Source organism: Sorex fumeus, unplaced genomic scaffold, assembly GCF_029834395.1.
Source record: "Sorex fumeus unplaced genomic scaffold, SorFum_2.1 ptg000122l, whole genome shotgun sequence".
NCBI classification, from domain to species: domain Eukaryota; kingdom Metazoa; phylum Chordata; class Mammalia; order Eulipotyphla; family Soricidae; genus Sorex; species Sorex fumeus.
Window position 1 is genome coordinate 50,819,892 of NW_026606179.1, and position 21,069 is coordinate 50,840,960.

Here is a 21,069-nt window from a genome sequence, read left to right on the forward strand (position 1 = left end):
ATAAATCTGTAATTCTTTTTTGATTTGCACCGTTTGTACAATATCTTGACATGTTGTTGTAGGGCTGGAGCGATAGCACAGCGGGTAGGGCGTTCGCCTTACACACGGCCAACATGGCCGACCCGAGTTCGATTCCTCCGCCCCTCTCGGAGAGCCCGGCAAGCTACCAAGAGTATTCGATATGCCAGACACAGTAACAACAAAGTCTCCAATGGAGACGTTACTGGGCCCGCTCGAGCAAATCGACGATCAACGGGAGGGCCTTGACATGTTGTATTTAGATTATAAAACTAATTGATTTTTTACTTAGGACGTGAGTCTCTAATAGATTATTTTTTAAATCTCTTTTCTCTTGATAGGTTGGCTGTGAAGATGGATCTGTGAAATTATTTCAAATCACTCCTGATAAAATCCAGTTTGAAAGAAATTTTGATCGGCAGAAAAGTAAGAATCGTTTTTGGTGGGGCAGTGAATAACTTTTAACAAGACATTGTGTTTGTCACTGGAGACAGAATATTTGCCCATGAGGCCAGGTAATTTTATCTACATGTGAACTCTTGAGTGCCAGGTATATGCTAGACACATCCGTGCAAAGAAAGCTAGCTCGAGCTTTCTTAATTATGTAGCCTGATGGTGATTTCCTGTTAGTCTGTAACATGGAAAACTAAGAAGTTCCAAGTAGGAAGGCTAGTGTTCCTGTGTAAATCAATTTGTTCTCACTTTTTTTGCTTTGTTGTTAAGTTTAAGCAATTGCATACAGTCACGGAAGTTGGATTCAGTTGGAGGGAACTGGAGAGTTAGTATAGTGCTTGCCTTGTATGCAGCCAACACTGGTTTGATCCTTGACACCCTGTATGGTCTCCTGAGCGCCCCCAGGAGTGATCCTTGAGGACTGAGCCAGGAGTAAGCCACAAGCACCACCAGTTATGGCTCAAATTAAAGTGGAATTTTTTTTTCTTTAGAAGTTCTGGGTTTTTTTTTTTGCTTTTTGTGTCACACCCAGCGATGCTCAGGGGTTACTCCTGGCTCATGCACTCAGGAATTGCTCCTGGCGGTGCTTGGGGGACCATATGGGATGCTGGGAATCGAACCCTGGTCGGCCATGTTGGCTGCGTGCAAGGCAAATGCCCCACCCGCTGTGCTATCACTCCAGCCCCAGAAGCTCTGGTTCTTAATCTGCTGGTGCATTCAGATTGAATGGCAGTTGCTATAAAGACATCACAAAGTTTTTGTTATAGAACAAAAGAATCCACGTATAATATTTTGACTGTGCTTTTATAACACAAAAGCAGGCTCTGAGTATGGCTCAGTGATGGAGTACAGGTGCTAGCGATAAGCCACCTAGATGAGGCCCTAGGGTCAGTGCCCAGCATCACACAAAATAAAAACATAGGGGGCAGTCACAATTATGTTACGTAAATAAAAGAAAGCCTGAGCTAGCTAGGGATTGCTTCTAGCATATACCTTGGGTTTGTCTGGTAGAAAGTAATACTAATTGTCTTAAGTATTTTCTGTCATCATTAGCTCATTTATATAAAGTAAGTTTTACTGAGCTACATCCCTGGTCCTTATTAAGTCTAGTCTTAATTTTGGAGGGGTGATGCTTATTTAAATTTTCATTAATTTGCGAAGTATAAAAGACAAATTAGGGGCCAAGGAGATAGTATAGTGGGTAGGGTATTTTTTCCATGCTCTTAGCCAACCCAGGTTCAATCACAGTCATCCCGTATGGTCCCCTGAGCACTGCCAGGAGTAATTACTGAGCACAGCCTGAACACCATTGGGTGTGGCCCAAAAACAAAAGAAAAATTAGGTGTCTCAATATTTTGTAGACATTTTGCAACTAGTCTTCTGAAGTTTTTGGTATATTCATCTCAGCAAATTCATGTAACTGTTTGTGTTGTTTTTCACATGTTTGTGCTTGTTTTTCACATGTTACATCACAGACATCTTTCCTTGCCATTTATGCCAGACATCATTTCATTCATGGTGTTCTGTAAATGAACCAAATTCCTGTTGGTGGGTATTGGTTGTTTTCTTTTTTTTTTAAATCATTACCGTTTATGCTGGGCTGGAGCAATAGCACAGCAATATGGCATTTGCCTTGTGCGCGGGAGGCCTGGCCGAGCCAGGTTCGATTCCTCTGCCCCTCTTGGAGAGTCTGGCAAGCTACCAAGAATATCTCGCCTGCACGCTAAAGCCTGGCAAGCTACCCGTGATGAATTCAATATGCCAAACACAGTAACAGCATATCTCACAATGGAGATGTTACTGGTTCCCGCTCGAGTAAATCGATGAACAGGAGGACAGTGCTTCAGTGCAGTACTACAGTTTATACTGCAATAAGCATTCTGTTTTTCTTTTGTTGTTGTTGTTTTTATCTGTTTTTGTTTTGGGCCAATCCCAGTAGGGTTCAGGATTTACTTCTGGCTCTGAACTCAGGAATTACTCCTGGTAGTGTTCAGGGACCATATGGGATGCTGGGGATCAAACCCTAGTTTTCTTAGTGCAAGGCAAACGCCCTGCCCACTGTGCAATCTCTCCGGCCCCCTCTGTTTTTCTTTGTGTGTGTGGTTGTTTTTTTTTGTTTGTTTATTTTTTGGTTTTTTTTGTTGTTGTTTTTTACACCTGGCAGTGCCCAGGGACTGTTCCCAGCTCAGTGCTTGGGGAACTAGATCAGGCCACGGATTATACCCTGAACTTCTCCATATGAAGAATGTGCTCCAGCCCTCTGAGCAGTTCCTGGGTGAACATTCTTAGCTAACTAATTTTGGGCGTTTATGCTAGTATTTCTCTTTGATTAATCAAAGATTTAAATCCCAGTATGTTTACTGGGCCAGATGTGTAAGTTTCATTAAGTTACTACCAGATCACCCTCAAAAGGTTGTGCTTGTTTGTACTCCCATCAACCATTTATGCATTATGGAAGTAAGTAACAGATATTTCATCGTGAGATCCCAAGGGAAATTGCTTCTTTCTGTGTAAAGCAGTTCTTTATGCAGAGTGCGGGAGACGAGAGCCGCGGTGCTCTGTAGATAATGTGCACGGAGAACTCAGTTACCCTTTGCTGTATATTTATGTGCGTGTCACTTTCTTTTTTGTTGTACAACTCCCGAAGGTCGCATCCTGAGTCTCAGCTGGCATCCCTCTGCTACCCACATTGCAGCTGGCTCCATAGACTACATTAGTGTGTTTGATGTCAAATCAGGTGACTGTTTTTCTCAGTTCATTTGGGGTGTGGGTCTCATTTGTCAGCTTCACATTTCTGGGTTTCCAACAGCTTGAGCCCTTGTCATGCTTTCGGTGACCTGTAGGGCCCAACTTCTCATTGGCTTTATGAAATACGCTCTTTTCTTTGACTGTTACTGACACTTTTCGGAGAATCTTGATTTTTTTTTTTTTTGAGGAGGTACAGAGTTTTTCTTCATAACAAGAATTCACAGTACATTGTACCATCATCAGGTGAAATGTTTGCTGTTAACAATCAACAGAGTACCCGCTTACGTGACTCCATTCTCTGCTCAAAGGAGACGCCTGTCTTAGGAACGTAAACTCCCGCTGGCATGGCTCCGGAGGCCCGAGGCCTGAGGCCCAAGAAGTAGAAGGCTTGTACTTTCTCTGTTCTTGGCCCCCAGACTCGCTCAGTGCGGCGGGCATGAGATTGCCTTTGGCTTGGGCGGTGGGTGTGAGACGGGAGATGAAACAGTCCCAGTGTCTCCTTCTCCCTCGATGCTTAAGTGACTTTTCTTTTTTTAATTGTTATTATTACATTGTATGTCTTTTAGAGGTCTGTATCACTAATATTTCAGAGCATCTCTGAGGTTAATAAAGAAGTGGGCATCCCCTTATGACCTCAAAGTCACGGTTGATATATTGATTTTCCTCTTGATGTGGTGCAGCTCCAACTTATGCTCCCATTTTGACTTTTTAGTTATAAACCATTGCTGGCTTCCACTGTTAGTCCTCTTTCTTCTGAACCCCTGGGATGGCTGTTTCACAAGTTTGGTCCCTTCAGTAGTAATGATACAAATATTTGTATGGTAAATTACTTTTGCTTTCATGTAGGCTTTTTGTTAGTGTTTTCTTTACATTCGAGTAAGATGCACATGATTTTCTAAATCTTTTCTCTTTTGAAGGAAACTGTTCCGGAGCTTTCTGCCCTGCTTCACAGTCCCGAGATAACTTGACTCCTGCTTTCCAGGCATTCCAGGGGTCTCGTGCTTGCTCTCTCATTTCCATGTCACTTTCCTGGTTTATTTTATCTAGACTTGCTGGATCCTGAGGAAGAGTTCATGAGAAGAACCCTAGGTTGAAAATTATTTTTCCTTTGAATTTGGGCACCAGGGTCGGCCCCATAGCGTCCCGCTCCTGTTCCGTTGTGACTCTGTGCTGCTCTGCGTGGGGCTTCTGTGTGGGTGCTGCAGGTGCTCGTGTTCCTGCAAGTGTTCTGAGCCTTCCTTAGTTTCTTTTCTGAAACTTAGCGGTTCCGTTTCTTGCTGTATAGATCTCAAGATCAATGGTTTTATATTCTTGTTAGGCTCTTAATTCCCGCCCAAGCCACCCAAGACATGTTTTCATAATAATTTTAAATGCGGGGCTAGGGAGATAATACCGCGGGTAAGGTGCTTGCCTTGCACGTAGCCAACCCAGGTTCGATCCCAACATCCCATATGGTCCCCTGAGCATCACCAGGAGTGATTCCTGAGCATGGAGCCAGGAGTAAGCCCTGAGCATCGTCTGGTATGGCCCCCAACAAACAAAAATCCAAATAATCTTTGATGAGTTTCTCTATCTTCCCTTGAATACTGGCTTATTTCCCCCCCCCCTTTAATTTTTCTTTTTTGACTTTCTGGGGTGGGGGGTGCTCTGGGCAGCTCTCCTGGGCTCCCTCGCGCAAAGCCTGTGCTCCAGCTGCCGAGCCCCTCCCCCGGCCCTGCCTGACTTTGTTCTTCCCGACATGCTTTCCTCTGTCACCGGTTTGGCCTCTGTAGGACAGGCTCTCCATCCACATGTGTCTGGAGATCAGACTCCGCTCCATTCATTTATCTTTCCATCTTTTTTTTCCTCCCCAACCTTTTCATTTTTTGCTGTTTTCAGAGTTCCTGTTTCTCCTCATCCCCCACCCCCACCATTTTCTAGAGTGTTCTTTCTTACAGCATTCTCTTTTTGTTTGATGACATACTCTTCTTCCTAAGGCTGTTCATGATAGCATTTGCCAAGTGTTCCTTCCCTGCCTCTTGCTTCCTTTCTTATTATTTCCGGTCAGTCTGGCCTCTCTTTGTAGGACAAGCGGTCCCTCGCATGCGCCTCTCCCTTCTCCCCAGGCCTCGCTGGACATTGCTCCGTCTGGACTGTAAGGGCAGGCTCTTCCAACTCTGACTCACCTGAGTTCCCAGAAATGTTCTTTACTTTTCCTGTCCGGTGATAATAAACTGGGTATTAGCATTCTAAGGCGGAGACCAGTGTTCTCAACATGTGGTCAGTAACTTTTCACTTCATGATTTTCACATCGTACTCCCACTCCCACCGTTAGCTGCCCTTCCTCAGAAAATAAATCTCCGTTCTGATTTGAGGTGGGCTCGGGGACTCCCGACTTCTTAGGAGTCGGGTATTTGGGGGTTTTGACAGCTGCCTAAGCTTTCTACCAATCCTTCCTTTTGACCCCACTTTTCATATCTTGTTCTGGAGCGCTGGGCCACTGCTTTCTGAGGCTCTGGGGGGCCTGCAGTCTAAATCGGGCAGTGTCGTGGCTTCCCCCACTTCGACTTAGGACGTGGTCTCAGTGTGCTGCTGAGTCGTCACCGTCCAGGTCTCGTCCAGGTTCCCAGCATTTCTTGCTTCCGGTCTTTCTCCCCGTCTCCCACGGGCTTCTGGAAAAGAGCAGAGTATACTGTGCTTGAAACGTGGCCAGTTTTGAGTAGTAACACCTCAAATGTTTCTTTTCCATCCCCTACCCCAGTCTGTTTCCTCCCTCTGCCCCTCATGTTCAGACAACCTTGAGTTCAGGACCGACTTCATGCCTGTTTGCTGTCTGTCTGTGGTCTCCGTAGGCAGCCACCACCTGAGGCCTCCTCAGGTTTCTGAAGACCACGCAAGTAAGTACCATCCAAATGTGAGCTTTGCCTCTTTTTCAGGGAGCACTGTCCATAAGATGCAGGTGGATAGGCAGTATATGGGTGTGTCTAAGCGGAAGTGCATCATCTGGGGCGTGGCCTTCCTGTCTGATGGCACCGTCATCAGTGTGGACTCTGCCGGGAAAGTGCAGTTCTGGGACTCGGCCACCGGGACACTCGTGAAGAACCACCTCATCGCCAATGCTGACGTGCAGTCCATTGCTGTGTCTGACGTGAGTACGCTCCTGTTCTGAGCAACTCCCACGGACTTGGGTGTGGGGCTGTGGCTGCTGGCTCAGCAGAGCAGCTTCCTTCAGCCTGATGACAGGGGAGGCACTTCCACTCTACCCGTCTCGAGGGGCTGGAGGCAATAGCATAGCGGGTAGGGTGTTTGCCTTGCACGCGGCCAACCCGGGTTCCATTCCCAGCATCCCATATGGTCCCCTGAGCACCGCCAGGGGTAATTTCTGAGTGCAGAGCCAGGGGTAACCCCTGTGCATCGCCAGGTGTGACCCAAAAAGCCAAAAAAAAAAAGTTAGCATACCCGTTTCGAGCGGCGAGTCCTCTCCTGCTGCCTGCTTGGGAAGTTAGAGGATCACTTCATAGTGAGTTTGAAAATGCACATTCTCTTCTGTTTGAATGAGATTTTAGTGAGTTTGTATTGAATAGACGTGCCTCTTCCCTTTTGGTAACATGAATTTCAGTTCAGAAAGCAGAGGGAGGGGCTGGATCGATAGCATAGCGGGTAGGGCATTTGCCTTGCACGAGGCCAACCCGGGTTCGATTCCCAGCATCCCATATGGTGCCCTGAGCACTGCCAGGAGTAACTCCCTGTGCATTGCCGGGTGTGACCCAAAAAGAAAAAGAAAAAAAAAAACAGCAGAGGGAGGCTTTGAAATTGGTGGAGAGATCATTTTTTTCTTTATCTTCTGAGCTGATTTTGTTTTTTGGGGGGGTTGCTGGTGGGTCTTTGTTGGTTTTGTTTTTGGGTTATTCCTAGGCTCCGGGAGAGCTTGGGGAACCTCTTGGGTGCGGGGGGTCTGCTCTGGGTCGGCCGCTCCGCCCTCTCTCCAGCCCTTGCTGTCTTAAAGGGGGACATGCAGGTCGTAGTATAGTTTCCTGGGGCTGATTTTTCTGCCTAGTCCTGATTCACAGGTTTCCCAGTACAGTTGATTTTTTTTTTTTTTTGATAATGGGATTCCTTTCAAGAGCAATAGCAGTCAGATCAGCCTGTTGGGTCTTCGATGTTTTTCCCCCTCACCTAGGCAGTAGGAACCCATTTCTGCAGTTTCGGGGAGCGTTTGCTTTCACGGACAGGGCTGTCCAGAGATGGTTTTTCCCCAGGTGAAGCAGCCAGCCCACACCCCATCTTTGCCCTCACTTCCTTCCTCTTGCCTTTGAATTTCCGTTCTTTTTCACTTCTGACAGTTCCGACCCCGGGGTTAGAGTGATGAGATTTGGGGCCAGTGTAGTTTTTTTCCTTATAAATCCAGCGAGCTGGGTCTGGTGGGAGCCTGCAGCCACTTGGTGTCTCTGTTTCCTCTTAGCTGATGGTTTCCCACGAGCATCCTCCCAGCTAGGGCTGGGCTGTGCCCTCAGTCGTCCGCCCACGTGTGGCCCGCGGGTCTCTGCTCTTCTTTCTCCTCCATCACCACCGTGTGCCTGCAAGTGGCCTCGAGAGCTGCGGGGGTTGCTGAAGGGGCACGGTCTTGTCCCTCATCTCTGAACGTTCTCCTTTCCTTACCTCTGCTGGATAAAACGGGAGGGTGAAACCGTGACTGGTACAAACATGAAGTGGAAACGTGGCCAGAGATTTTTCTAGAGCTCATTATTAACTAATGAGGGAGCCAGTGAGACGTTACAAGCAGTTCAAACGGAGATTTTAAAAGAACACAGATGTCTAGAAGGCGCAGGAATGCTGAAATGAATTAGCAAATTGTTACAGGGCTGTCAGTGTCCCTGGGGCAATAATCAGTAGCTTTCACTTGGGGAGAAAAATCTGCATTTCTGTACAGAGGAGTCTTTTGCATTGCTCTGTTTTTTTCTGCTACTTAAACTAGCTGCAAGACATCAAAGGGCTCCTCTGCCAGGAGGGAATGGCAGTTTCTCCCAGTAGTGCAGGTTACTGAAGGAGCAGCGCCCTCTTGGCATGGTCACATTTGGAGTTGGCGGCCGCCATTTGATCAGACTCGTTCAGACTCTCCCTTGACTGGCTCCCTAGCTTTTACTCTGATCTAACTAACTGCTGATGTTCCTCACTGTCCTCTCTTTCCCAAACTTACGTGTATTGGGGGCCAGTGAGGTAGCTCAATGCTGCGTGCAGTCTTTGCATGTGGGAGACCTAAGTTCAGTTCTTGGCTTCATGTGGTCCCTAGAACACTGCCAAGAATGACCCGTCGAGCACAGAGCTGGAGGTAGCCTTGAACATGAGCGGATAATGGCTCAAAAACTAGCAGCAACAACAACAACAACAACAACAAAAAACAATTATGGGGCTGAAGAGTAATCCTGGGGTTAAGATACTTGCCTTGCCTGCAGCCAAGCCCGGTACATTCCTTGGTACTGCATGGTCCCATATGAGCAACACCCCATATGGGCTCCTGAGCCCACCAGCAGTGATCATCCCTGAGCACAGAGCCAAGAGTTAACCCTGAAAACTGCTGGATGTGCCCTCCACCACACACGCATATACCACACCCTGTCTTCCCCCCCTCCCCAAAAGAATAGAGAGAACTTTTTTTTTTTCTTTTTGGGTCACACCCAGCGATGCACAGAAGTTACTCCTGGCTCTGCACTCAGGAATCACCCCTGGCAGTTCTTAGGGGACCATATGGGATGCTGGGAATCGAACCTGTGTTGGCGGCGTGCAAGGCAAATGCCCTACCTGCTGTGCTATTGTTGCAGCCCCGAGAAATGTTTCTTTACAGTCAGTTTGCGGTACATATTCTTTCGTCAATAGCGGGCACATTGTTACCTTGCCTCCTAGTGCTGGACATAGGTGCTTCCCCTTAAGCGACCCACACAGAAAACGTCAGGGCAGATTTTTCAGACTGGGCCTTGTTTTGCTCAAATGTACCTCCCCGATGATTTAATTTCTCAGCAAGAAGACAGTTTCGTGGTGGGCACAGCCGAGGGAACGGTATTCCATTTTCAGCTGGTCTCTGTGACTTCCAGCGGCAGTGAGAAGCAGTGGGTGCGGACGAAGCCCTTCCAGCATCACACCCACGATGTGCGGAGCGTGGCCCACAGCCCCACAGCCCTCATCTCCGGAGGTGGGTGCAGGCCTCTGCGGCTTCATGTGGGGGTAGCCCAGCCCTGCCTCTTCCCATCCTGATGCCTTTTCCCCTCTCCCCCCCGCCCCAGGCACCGACACCCATTTGGTCATCCGTCCTCTCATGGAGAAAGTAGAGGTAAAGAATTACGACGCCGCTCTCCGGAAAATCACTTTCCCCCACGTAAGTGTGAGCTCCGTCTCCCTGTGCCCTTCCCCACACGCGCCTGCTTTCTGGACAGGCTGGCACAGCTCTCGGGCTGCTGCCTCCTTCATTCTCCCTTGCTGCTTTTACTTCCCCTGAAGTTGGATTTAAGGGAAGGGAGGGGCAAGGGAGAAGAGATGCCTATCGAGTGAAAAGGGAGGAATCATGTCCCTCCTGGGACAAAGGTGCCCCCAAGCTGGAGTGCTCCTGGCGTTTCCAGGTGACCCTCCCTCTGTTATGTTGATGGGGGCCTAGGGAATTGCCTTGGCACTTCTGGACAATCTCTGGGGTCATCGTTTTCTTTCCAGGTCACCATGCTTTATGGGAGTGTTGTTTGTTTTGAAGGTGGGACTCTGAATTACTCTGGGTGGGAGCAGGAAAGTGCAGGTTTCCGATGTTCTTTCGAGGTAGATGGACATCCCTCCGAGCTGGAAACCCTCTTCCCGTGCCAGCTTCAAGTGTCTTTTTCTTTGAAGCAATAGACCTTACTGAGGCTACCTCCCTCCTTATCTCCTGAGCCTAGTCACTTTCTGGTCACCTGCCACCATCTGCCATCGTGTCTTTCCTCCCCTGAATGCATTGACACTAGCTTGGAAATGATGCATTTGTGTTACCTTCATTGATTATTCACAAAGCAGTTTGCCTCATGGCATGAGGCTTCAGGCACATCCCTGTCGCCTTCTGCTTGAAGACCTCATTCTTGAGCACGACACATGGGCCCATCTGGATCCTGCCCTTCCGCTTCCCCTCACTCGCTTGGAGAATCTCTCCCCCCTTCAGTTGGGCCCTTCAGGAAGACTATTTGTCCAGAGTTTCTCTTTTTTACCTTCAACCTCTTACATGCCATTGCTTTGCTCTGAGTGTCTCATCCTACCTTCTTTGACTAATTTTTATCAGCAAACCTCATTTGGGCTCCTTGCCTTCCCCCCATGAGACTATATTTGGTTTCCTCGGAGCGTTTCTCTGATTACCTGCTGTGCTTAGCCATGTTAAAATTCTTAGGGCTGGAGCGATGGTCCAGCAGGTCGGGCCTTGCCTTGCATGTGGCTGACTGCAGTTCAGTCCCTGGCACCATGCATGTTACCCTGAGCCCTCTGGGAGTGGTCCCATAGTTCAGAACCAGGAATGAACCCTGAGCACAGCCAGGTATGGCCCAAAACCAAACCAAACAAGCAAAAAAAAAACCTTAATGTAATTTCCATTAATCTCTTATCTCCCTTTTATACCATAAAATTATTTTTTTAAAAAACTGGTTCCCGTTCCTTTCCCTTTATTCTCTCTGTTGCCGGGACCGGAGAGAACAACAAAGAAAAGCACAGTTGGTGATTAGGCCAGAAGGTTCTTGAGATGATTTTTCACTAATCTCCACTTGAGATTATTTTCCACCAGAGTCTTAGGTCTTGCATATGGCGGTACTCGGATCATTTATCAAATAAATGGCTTTCAGCCTGTGTTGAGACAAGAGGTGACCTGGCTTATTTATCACTTTCCAACTCTTGCTTATAGCGCCGGCTTGTTTCCTGTTCCAAGAAGAGGCAGCTTCTCCTATTTCAGTTTGCTCATCACTTGGAACTTTGGCGGCTAGGATCTACGGCTGCAACAGGTAAGACGTTTTTCGAAAGCTATTTCCAGTGAAAGAAATCAGGAAGAAGAAGTCAGAAAGTGGAATTGTGGTTGAAACTGTGCTTGTGGGGAAATGGACGTAGATTTTTCTTTATCCATCAGAGTGTTGGTTCCCCCGCCCACTAAAGAGGCACTGGAGTTCTTCAGAGTGTTTTGGTCATTAAATGGGGAACCTCAGTTGGAAGTACCCGGTCCTGCCTGGTAAAAGGAGGCTGTGTAGATATACGTGAGTGACAGTATGGTGGCCCTGGAAGTGTTTGGGTTTGGTTGATGTGTGGGGGAGTAGAGGCTTTTTGCTTTAGGGTCTAAAACACTTGAAGTTGAAATCAAGGCCCCACGAGAGAAGCCCACTTCCACCCCTCGGCACGTGTGGCTGCAGGACAAAGCTCCTGAAACTCAGTGACAGTCCCGCCTCAAGCTAAGAAAGGACCCACTGTTTGCCTCTCCACACACCGTGAGGAAACGGGCTGCTTACTGATGTGCAGGTTGAGTGTTTAGGGCATTCATGTGGTTTGGTTTGGTTTGGTTTGGTTTGGTTTGGTTTGGTTTGGTTTTGGGGGCCACACCCAACGATGCTCAAGGGTTACTTCTGGCTCTCCACTTAGAAAAATCTCCTGACAGTGCGTGGGACTCTATAGGATGTCGGAGATATGCCAAGCGCCCTACCTACCATACTATTACTCCAGCTTCTAATGTGCATTTTTCTGACTTCCCACTGGATAGAGAGTTTATGCCACCCAGGAATATCTTTTTAAAAGAAGTATGTACAAATAACCTTTTTTTTTGAGAGAGAGAGAAAAACCTCAGGGGTGTTTCTTTTTCCAGGGAAGAATGGGGACACCCTTCCACTCTCTAAAGGTGCCGATCACTTACTGCACCTCAAGACAAAGGTAAGCGAAGCTTTTGGGGGGTTATGTTCAAAAATATGTATAGTTTTAGGTTTTCTTTTGTACTAAAAATTTATTTATTAGGGCTGGGGCAATAGTACAGGGGTTAATGTCAGCTTAACAACTGACCCCAGTTCGATCCCTGGCTCCATATTGTGTCTCCTGGACTCTTCCGGGAGTGATCCCTGAACACAGTCCTGAGCATCCCTTGGGAGTGCCCCAACAGTGTACTCCCACCCCAGTTGATGTTATTGATTAAGGAAGTTTAACTGCTTACACTCCTAAATCCACATGTTTCCGTTTCAGAACTTTGAGGATTAATCGACCCCTCGATTTTTGTAAAAGTTAACATTTTTAGTCTCATACTACGTTGCCAGAACTAAGTTTCTTGTGAATTTAAGTTGGACATTCAAAATTTATTGGATACATGACTACGTGAAATTGGTTTTTCATCTGGTATGACACTTAAAATTTTCTTTGCATATTTTTGAAAATTCAAAAACTAAAAAGGATAGTGAAATATGCGCCTCCTAGCCAGAGGCTGTTCCTGCCTGTGGTTTCCTGTATCTGCGCGGGAAAACACGTTCCTCGTGTGTAACCTTTCCTTTTATACTATGAGAAGCAAACTGGTATCTTCCTTTTTAAAAGTTCACATTTTTATTACATCAGTGTTTGCAAAAACCATCTTAGTATAAATGACAGCGTTTTTTTTTCTTTTTGCGGGGGGCAAAGGGGGCCACATCCAGTGATGGTGGGACTAACTTCTAGCTCCGGCTCAGGGATCACTCCTGGCAGGGACCGAGGGGCCCTATGAGATGTCAGGGATCGAACCCAGGTCAGCCATTTGAAAGACAAGCACCTTCTCTGCTCTACTTTCGCTCTAGCCCCCAAAACTCTCAGTATGGACCACCATGCCCGCTTTAATTCCAGTCCTATTCCAGAAATAATTGTTACTCGATAGCCTTTGGGGTCTTTTTCTCTGAAAGAATGTGTATTTTACTTTGTTTTGAGTTTTTTTACAAAATATGTAAATGTTACATTAGACTTTTGTGTGTGTTCTGCTGGCTTTTATGCTGACTATTTCTTCTTTTGGTTGGGGAGTGTGATGGATGGTTGGCTCATGACCCCGCAGTTCTCTGGGGACCGTGTGGTACCCGGGATCACTCAGGGCTCTGCCACGAGCACCTTAACCTCTCTGCTGTCTTTCCAACCCTGCTTACTATTTTGTTCTTTTCTTTTGTTTCTTTCTGGGCCACACCTGGTGGTGCTCAGGGGTGACTCCTGGCTCTGCACTCAGGGGTCACTCCTGGCAGGCTCAGGGGACAATCTGTAGTGCCGCAGATGGAACCCGTATGGGACACATGCAAGGCAGGCGCCCTTCCTGCTATACCACTGTTCCACTCACTGCTGTTTTTTTTTTTTTTATAACAGTTGTTCAGGCAGGTTGTCAAACATGAAATCAGCACATAGACATTTGGTACCAAAGAGCCTGTTTCAAGTACCTCACTGTACCAGTTAATAAAGTTGACGTTTTGTATGATGGTACAGATGAAGTTTGGAAGGATCTAAGCTCGGTTTTCACAGATCTCTGTTCTTGGCATTGGAAATCAAAGCCACAGATTTAGATATGCCACCTCTGGAAAAATTACAGTGACAGCCTAGGAACGTCAAGATTGTGTCAGTTCTTACAGCTGTGTCTGAATTTATATCAGCTTGAGGGTCAGGTTGCAGTGAACTTTGTCATATGAAGTTGGCTGGGGGGAGACGTCAAGATTGTGTCAGTTCTTACAGCTGTGTCTGAATTTATATCAGCTTGAGGGTCAGGTTGCAGTGAACTTTGTCATATGAAGTTGGCTGGGGGGAGACGGCCCAAAGGGCTGGAGCACATCTTTGCATGTTGAAGCCCTGGATTCAGTTCCTCTGAACACCACCAGTGTGCTTTCTCATCCCCCCAAAAAGATCCTGCCTGAATGTTGACTCTGATTTCTGACACGCCAGGGTCCTGAGAACATCATCTGCAGCTGCATCTCCCCCTGTGGCGGCTGGGTAGCCTGTTCTACAGCTTCCCGGTTTTTCCTCTACCGATTGAATTATCGGCATGACAACATCAGCCTCCAGAGGGTAAGTGGTGAGCCAGTGTGGCCTTTGTGTGAAGTGGAAATGTGCCGGCTATGAGGCCTTGCGCAGGGAGACCTAACTGAAGACAGCTGTTATAAAATGGTCTTTTTATTTCCATTTTGAATTGATTATGCTTTGGGAAGGGTAGAGAAATACCAGGAAGTGACAGGAAGGCTCAGGATTTTGGAGACCCCAAGGGCCGTCTCAGTGTCCCAGACATCGTTGCGCCCCGCCGGGTCCCTGGCGACCCTCTCTCCCAGGAGCATCTGTGACATTAAGCCAGCAGGGATTAACTTTTGATGCGCTCTGGGATCCACTGACCTCTCTTACTGGTTTTCCATATTGGTTTATTCCAAGGTTTCGAAACTGCCAGCATTCCTTCGCTCTGCCCTTCAAATTGTGTTTTCTGAAGATTCAGCAAAGCTCTTCGTGGCCTCAAACCAAGGGTCTCTGCATGTCATTCAGCTGTTGGAAGGAAGTTTCAAGCACCTGCACACTTTCCAGCCTCAGTCAGGTGGGAATTGGGTTTCTGCCCACCAGACTTGTTCGTCTACGAGAAGTCTTTTTTCCTTTTAGACCTTCACTGGGGCTAGAGAGATTGCACTGTGGGTAAGGCACGGGTTTGATCCCAGCATCCTGTATGATCCCCCAGGCACCACCAGGAGCAACCCCAGAGCATGACCAGCTGTAGCCCAAAACCTAAAAAACCTTCGCTGGGCCAGAGAGATATTGAGGTTAAGGTGTTTGCCTTGCAAGAGGCCAGTCCTGGTTTGATCCCTGGCCAACACATGTCCCTTGAAGGACCACGAGAGCATTGCCAATTAGAGAGCCAGGAGTAGCCCCTGAGCACCACCGCGGGTGACTAAACAGTGTCTTGTCTTCCCTCCCACACTCCCGAGATAAAAATAAACCTTTGTCAGGGCTCACTAATGCTCTCCTCCACTCTTCCAAACACGCCCTCCCAGGTTTGCAGTTTAAAGTAGGAGGAGAATTTCTGGCAAATGAAAACATTTGATGAGATCTGAAACGCTGCTCACACCTACTCTTTTCTCACTGGGGTTTTGTTTCCTTATTTGGGGCTAGCAAAGTTTCATCACCTTGGCGAGTTTTGTCAGCAGAGCAGAAAGAAAATTAAGTGGGAAAAAGTTAAGGTCATCTAAAATTCTGACATCCAGAAAGAATTACCATAATATTATTTCCAGTATACATGTTGGTGTTTTATAGATATGTTCATTTTGGGAGTCTTTTCTGGGGGGCTTTCTTTGGGTTTGCGAAAGCCAGACCTAGCAAGGCTCAGAGACTGTGCCTGGCTCTGTGCTTAGGAATGACCCCTGCTCTGAGACTTGAACCAGGGTTGGCTGTGTTCAAGGCAAGTGCCTTAACCACTTAATCCTTATACTACCTCACCACTTAATCCTTATACTACCTCTCTGACCCTTCATGATTTATTTTATCTGGTTTTAGGGCCACACCCAGTGTTATTCCTGGCTCTGCACTTAGAAATTACTCCTGGTGACTTCAGGGGACCATTGGATACTGGGGATTGAACCCGGGTTGGCCTTGTGCAAGCAAGCACCCTCCCCACTGGGTTTTTTTAATCACTCCAACCCCATAGTTTTTTCAAAGGCAAACTTGCGCATAACCATTTTATTACTTGTAAAACATTCATGAACATGTTTTCATGTTCTCTGAGTATTTGTGCATGTGCGGGAAGGAGTGAGTGTGTTAGTAACTATTGCTGAGTGAATGATGGAAGTCTGAGAAGTCAGTGTTCCCCCTAGCTTTAGCCTTCTGCTTTGTCCAAAACTTGGGCAGCTTGAGTGGGGGTTTTTTTTTGGGGGGGGTCACACCTGGCAATGGTCAGGGGTTATTCCTGGCTCTGCATTCAGGAATCACTCCTGGCAGTGCTGGGAGACCATATGGGGTGCCAGGGATCAAACCCAGGTTGGCTGTGTGCAAGGCAAAAGCCCTCCCCGCTGTACTATTGCTCCAGCCCCTTCGCACACTTTAAATTCTCTATACACAAGGTACTCCAAAGACATAAAGGAAGTCAAAGAAATTAAAGTGACATTTTTATGGAGTACTTACAATAAATCTAAGGCTCTTTAGGTGGGCTGGGAAGATAGTACAGCAGGCAGGGTGCTTGCATTGCACTCGACAGACCCGGGTTCAATTCCTGGCATCCCCTATGACTCTCAGCCCCATCACAAGTGATCCCTGAGCATATAGTGCCAGGAGTAAACTGAGCACAGCCTGGTGCTGCCCAAAAGCGAACACAGACTCTGGGGGCCAGAGATAGTACAGGGGCTAAGGCGCTTGCCCTCCATACAGCCAGCCCCATTTTGGCTCCCAGAACCACATACGGTCCCAAAGTCACTGCCAGGTGATGCCTCTGAGCCGTGCTGGGGGTGGCCCCAAATAACTAAAAGGCTCTGTCTTGCATTGAGCACACCTTAAAATTAAGCTGTGGGCCAGGGATGTGACTCAGTGAAAGTGTTCCTGCCCTGCACGTGTGAGACTGCGCACAACGGACATGCTTTAAGCCATGTGTCGTGCATAAAGTATGTGTGCCTCCTTCTTCTCTCACTTAACCTTAGAGTCAAACTGCTTCCTTTCTAGCCCTCAAGTCACAAATATCCCAGTTTCTGTCACTTAGATCATTCTGTTCTCATTTTCTACCCACCTCACCCATCCTTAGCATCTGCTTTGTCTAAAGCCTTCTCATTGTTTGGGGGTGTTAGAGCACATACTTTGGCATATAACATCACTGACTTTTATCCCACATGAATCTTCATGTTGCCAAATTGGTTTAAAGTCCTTTGATGACAAAGCTGGCTCATACGTGCCTGTCCTCCCTTAGTGCTAAATATACAGCGGGCACCCAGCAAATTAGAGCGGCTTCAAGGCTTCGGTCTGATCTTTTCCCATAACTTTGATGAGAACTGTTTGTTGGGCTGGGGCAGAGCGATAGCTGGGGGAGAAAGGTCTGGAGCACATGCTTGGCCTGTCGGATCCCTGGATTGGGTCCCCAGCACAATGTGGTTCTTTGAGCAGAGTCAGAAGCCACCGGTGAGCACCCAGGCCAGGGGCCGCTCCCACGAACAAAAACAAAACAAAGATCCTATTTGGTGGGAAAGGAATTTACCTAAACAAACTATTGTCTTTGGTAGCAGATGCTCTGGGACTCCGCGTTCCCGAACATAGGCTGTGTCTGACTTGAGGCTCAGCAGTGATGACTAGGTTTCTCTCTCTCTGGCTCCCTTTCACACGAACGCCGGCTAATTCAAGGGGCCAGGAGAAGGTAATAGGCAGATTCATTTGCAGAACCATCGTGGATTCCTCACACAGCCACAGTGAGTGCCAAGCTCCAGGTGTATGTGAGGACCACAGCTAAAAATGTGACTGCCCAGCCCCTGGGTGCAGCGTGACCTCCAGCAAGCACCAACCCAGAATGAGGACAAGCACAACAGCCAGCCCCTGACACCAAGATAACAATGAGGGGAGCAGGGGCAGGAGTTAGCCTGAGTGTCTCACAGACCATGCGCGTTGTCTTCAAGACTGAGCAGGCTGTGAGCATTGCAGATCCAGAGACTCAGCTGCTCTTGCTCTTCCCAGGGTCTGTGGAGTCCATGTGTCTTTTGGCGGTCAGTCCAGATGGGAACTGGCTGGCTGCAGCGGGTACCAGTGCCGGCGTCCATGTGTACAGCCTGAAGCATCTAAAGGTGAGCCAGGGCTTCGCCCTCCACTTCCAGGGCTCACGGTGAACTGGCAGGACCTGGAACTTTCAGGACTTTTATTTCCCCCCTCAGGAATTTTTCCTGTTGATACTTGTTTGGAACCCACAAGCTATAGTCTGTAATGTGCAAAGAGAACAGTGGGACTACTTGTGCATAAATGCTTGGAATTAAGAATTTGGGGGTGATGAGTCCACATCCGTTCCTCTGCTTGGACGGAGAACACTCTGGTTTATCCATGTGAATTATTAGAAATAGTAACAATTGCCTTTGTTTTTATTCATCTGTGGGGGGTGGGCATGCCAAGCATTGCTAGGGGAACCATCTGGTGCTGGATGTCAAACTTGGTCATCCTACGTGCAAAGCATATTCACTCCAGCTCAGAGGGGTCGCTCAGTGGCTGACCATTTGCTTACCATGTGGGAGAATTGAGTTCAGTCCTCGGAACCACTTGGTTCTCTGAGTACCATCAGATGTAGGCCCTGAGCATCACCAAGTATGAACCCAGAACCAAAATACATAAATAAAACACAGTGTAGAACTACAGCTTTCTGCTGTTCAGTGACATCTGTGAACAATCTGTACAGACGTAGGGAATGACAGGAAAGTTTCGCTCTGATGTCTTCTGCAACTGCTGTCATGATGAGTTGAATAGTAAGCTGAAAATATGTTGTTTGCTTTGGGGGCCAGACCCGTGGTACTTGGTGCTCAAGAGCTGCTCCCAGGACGGTGCTGACAGAGGGACCATGGGGAGCTGGGACACAGGAGTCCTGCCTGCAGACCATGCGCTCCAGCCTTCGAGCCAACGCCCTGCGTCCTCAGCATGCTTTCTCTTTTAAAATGAAACAGAGGCTGAAAATGCTCAAAGGGCTGAAGGACTTGCTTTGCACATGCTTTGTGTGTGGGAGCCCTGGATTTGATAGCTTGCACTGTGAGATCCCCTAACACTGCTGGGAGTAACCTCCATGCCCAGAGCTGGTGTAGCCCCTGTTTAGCACCTCTTGTGGTCCGAAAACCAACCAAAATGAAGTTAAAATGTGTGTAGTCTTTGGAGAAGTGCCCTGTCTCTGGGTCTTCCATAGACTCCTTGGCTTCCAAGGAATCTGTTTGGAAACCGGCCTGTGTGGGAGAATTTGTCCAATGGGTTCAGGTATGCTTTGCACGCAGGAGACCTCTGTTCAGTTCCCAGCATTACCTGTCCCCCACCCTTCAAGTACCACTGGGGGGCGCTGAGCCCAGGGGGGGTTCATGAAGGGTTGTCTCATGACTGTCCCTTGTCCCCAGCGTCACTGCACGGTGCCTGCTTACAACTTCCCCGTGACTGCTCTGGCCATTGCCCCCAACACCAACAACCTGGTGATCGCGCACTCTGACCAGCAGGTAAGCGGGGCCAGTGGTTCTGAATTCCTTTCTGTTGGACTACAGCTCTGAAGTGGACAGAGACAGTGACACTTTGAAGCTGAGACAGTGACACTTGGGACGAACTTCCTTCGAAGGCTCTTTTCTCCTGTGTGAAATATGGCCTCGGGAAAGAGAGTGGGTTCATCACAGGCCAGTCGGCCTCGGTGGCTGGCTGAGTGCGGAGGAATGGGGGGGCGTGGAGACTCTGGAGGAGCGGAAACTCCACGTCCTACTGGTGCATCAGACACTAGAGTTAAACTGGATGGAGGATGGAATACAACCTGGAGGGTTGAAAGTGACTCAGAGCATAGATTTACATTTGCAAATGAGAAAGTTGGTCTAATCAAGTCACTATTATCAGCAAAGATTAGGCCTTGGTCTACTGACTGTTCCTTACTATGTAAAGAAAAGAGCTTTAAAAGTACCAGAGGAGGCTGGAGAGATAGTACAGCAGGTAGATAGTACACCCATATGGTCTGTGAACACTGCCGTGAGTGATTCCTGAGTGCCAAGCCAGGAGTAACCCCTGAGCACTGCCAGAAAATCAAAACGAATTTTAAAAAAATACTAATGCCTGATCTGGGTCAAAGACACAGTACAGTGAATAAATTTCTTTTCTCTCTCTTTCTGGGTCACACCAGGTGACTATACTCAGGGGTGACTCCTGGCTTGCACTCAGGAATCACTTCTGTAGGTGCTCAGGGAACCATAAGGGATGCCAGGGATATCGAACAAGGCAAATGCCTTTCCTACCTGCTGCACCAGCGCTCCAGCCCTAGTGGATAATCTTGCACACTTGCCTTGCACACCAGCTGATCTAGGTTCAGTCCCAAGCACCTGACACCATCCTCCAAGCACCATTTGGGGTGATCCCTGAATGCAGAACCAGGAGTAGGTCCTGAACACTTCCAGGTGTAACTTAAGAACCACCCCCCCCCCAATTTTTTTTAAACCTAAGCTGTAGAACTGATTATGTTATTGGTAGTGTTTTATCTTCATTTATAAAATGATAGTGTACAATGCAGCATCTTCCTCACTGTGCCATTGAAAAGACTAGATGGGACCTGCAGTGTGTCTGGGTTAGCTCCACGTTCCTACACTCATACATGCTGTCACCTACATGTTTCATCCAGAAAATGAAATCTATTTCAGGGAGTGAACAGTTGCTGAAAACACATCCTTGTCCTCTCATACAGAGTGATGATGGCGACCTAATTCCTTTTACTGCACTAGTTCCTCAGTCGTTGAAGTTGGCGCGAACTTTATCTTTTAGATTGGCCAAGATCAATTAGTTGATAATGCAGTGCTGTGTTTATGAATAAATCGAGTACTTCATATAGCGTATAAATCCGTATGATCCTGTGGGAGAATATTTTGGTGATACCTAGGTAAAAAGAATTGTAAATCTGATTAATCTTTAGCTCTGATTCTAAAAGTTCTTGGGGTGGGGATGTGCTTTTGGGGTCACACCCAGTGATGCTCAGGTATTACTCCTGGCTCTGCACTGAGAAATTACTCCTGGTGGTGCTCCGGGGACCATATGGGGTGTCATTTAGCAAACTTGGGTAGACTGCTCACAAGGCAAATGCCCTCGCTGCTGTCCTAGTGCTTTGGTTTTTATTACACACCTGGTTCCTGCTAAGAACTTACTCCTGGCTCTGCGATCAGAGATCGCTCCTGGCAGGGCTCGGGAGCCATATGGGGTGTTGGGGGTGGA

The 21,069-nt window shown here is 47.7% G+C and overlaps 1 protein-coding gene across 2 annotated transcripts in view; it reads left to right on the forward strand.

Annotated features, from left to right (window-relative positions):
- Positions 1-21,069, forward strand: part of UTP4 (UTP4 small subunit processome component) — a 31,661-nt gene that overhangs the window by 4,589 nt on the left and 6,003 nt on the right. Inside the window, exons 4-14 of one of the 2 annotated variants that reach the window (XM_056136833.1) lie at positions 360-444; positions 3,119-3,208; positions 6,135-6,346; positions 9,214-9,385; positions 9,477-9,568; positions 11,096-11,192; positions 12,038-12,102; positions 14,098-14,220; positions 14,575-14,731; positions 17,833-17,939; positions 19,236-19,331. In XM_056136833.1, the coding sequence (XP_055992808.1) occupies positions 360-444; positions 3,119-3,208; positions 6,135-6,346; positions 9,214-9,385; positions 9,477-9,568; positions 11,096-11,192; positions 12,038-12,102; positions 14,098-14,220; positions 14,575-14,731; positions 17,833-17,939; positions 19,236-19,331 (1,296 nt within the window). The remainder of the gene's footprint in view (positions 1-359; positions 445-3,118; positions 3,209-6,134; positions 6,347-9,213; positions 9,386-9,476; positions 9,569-11,095; positions 11,193-12,037; positions 12,103-14,097; positions 14,221-14,574; positions 14,732-17,832; positions 17,940-19,235; positions 19,332-21,069) is intronic. The other variant, XM_056136834.1, reaches the window with a different exon arrangement.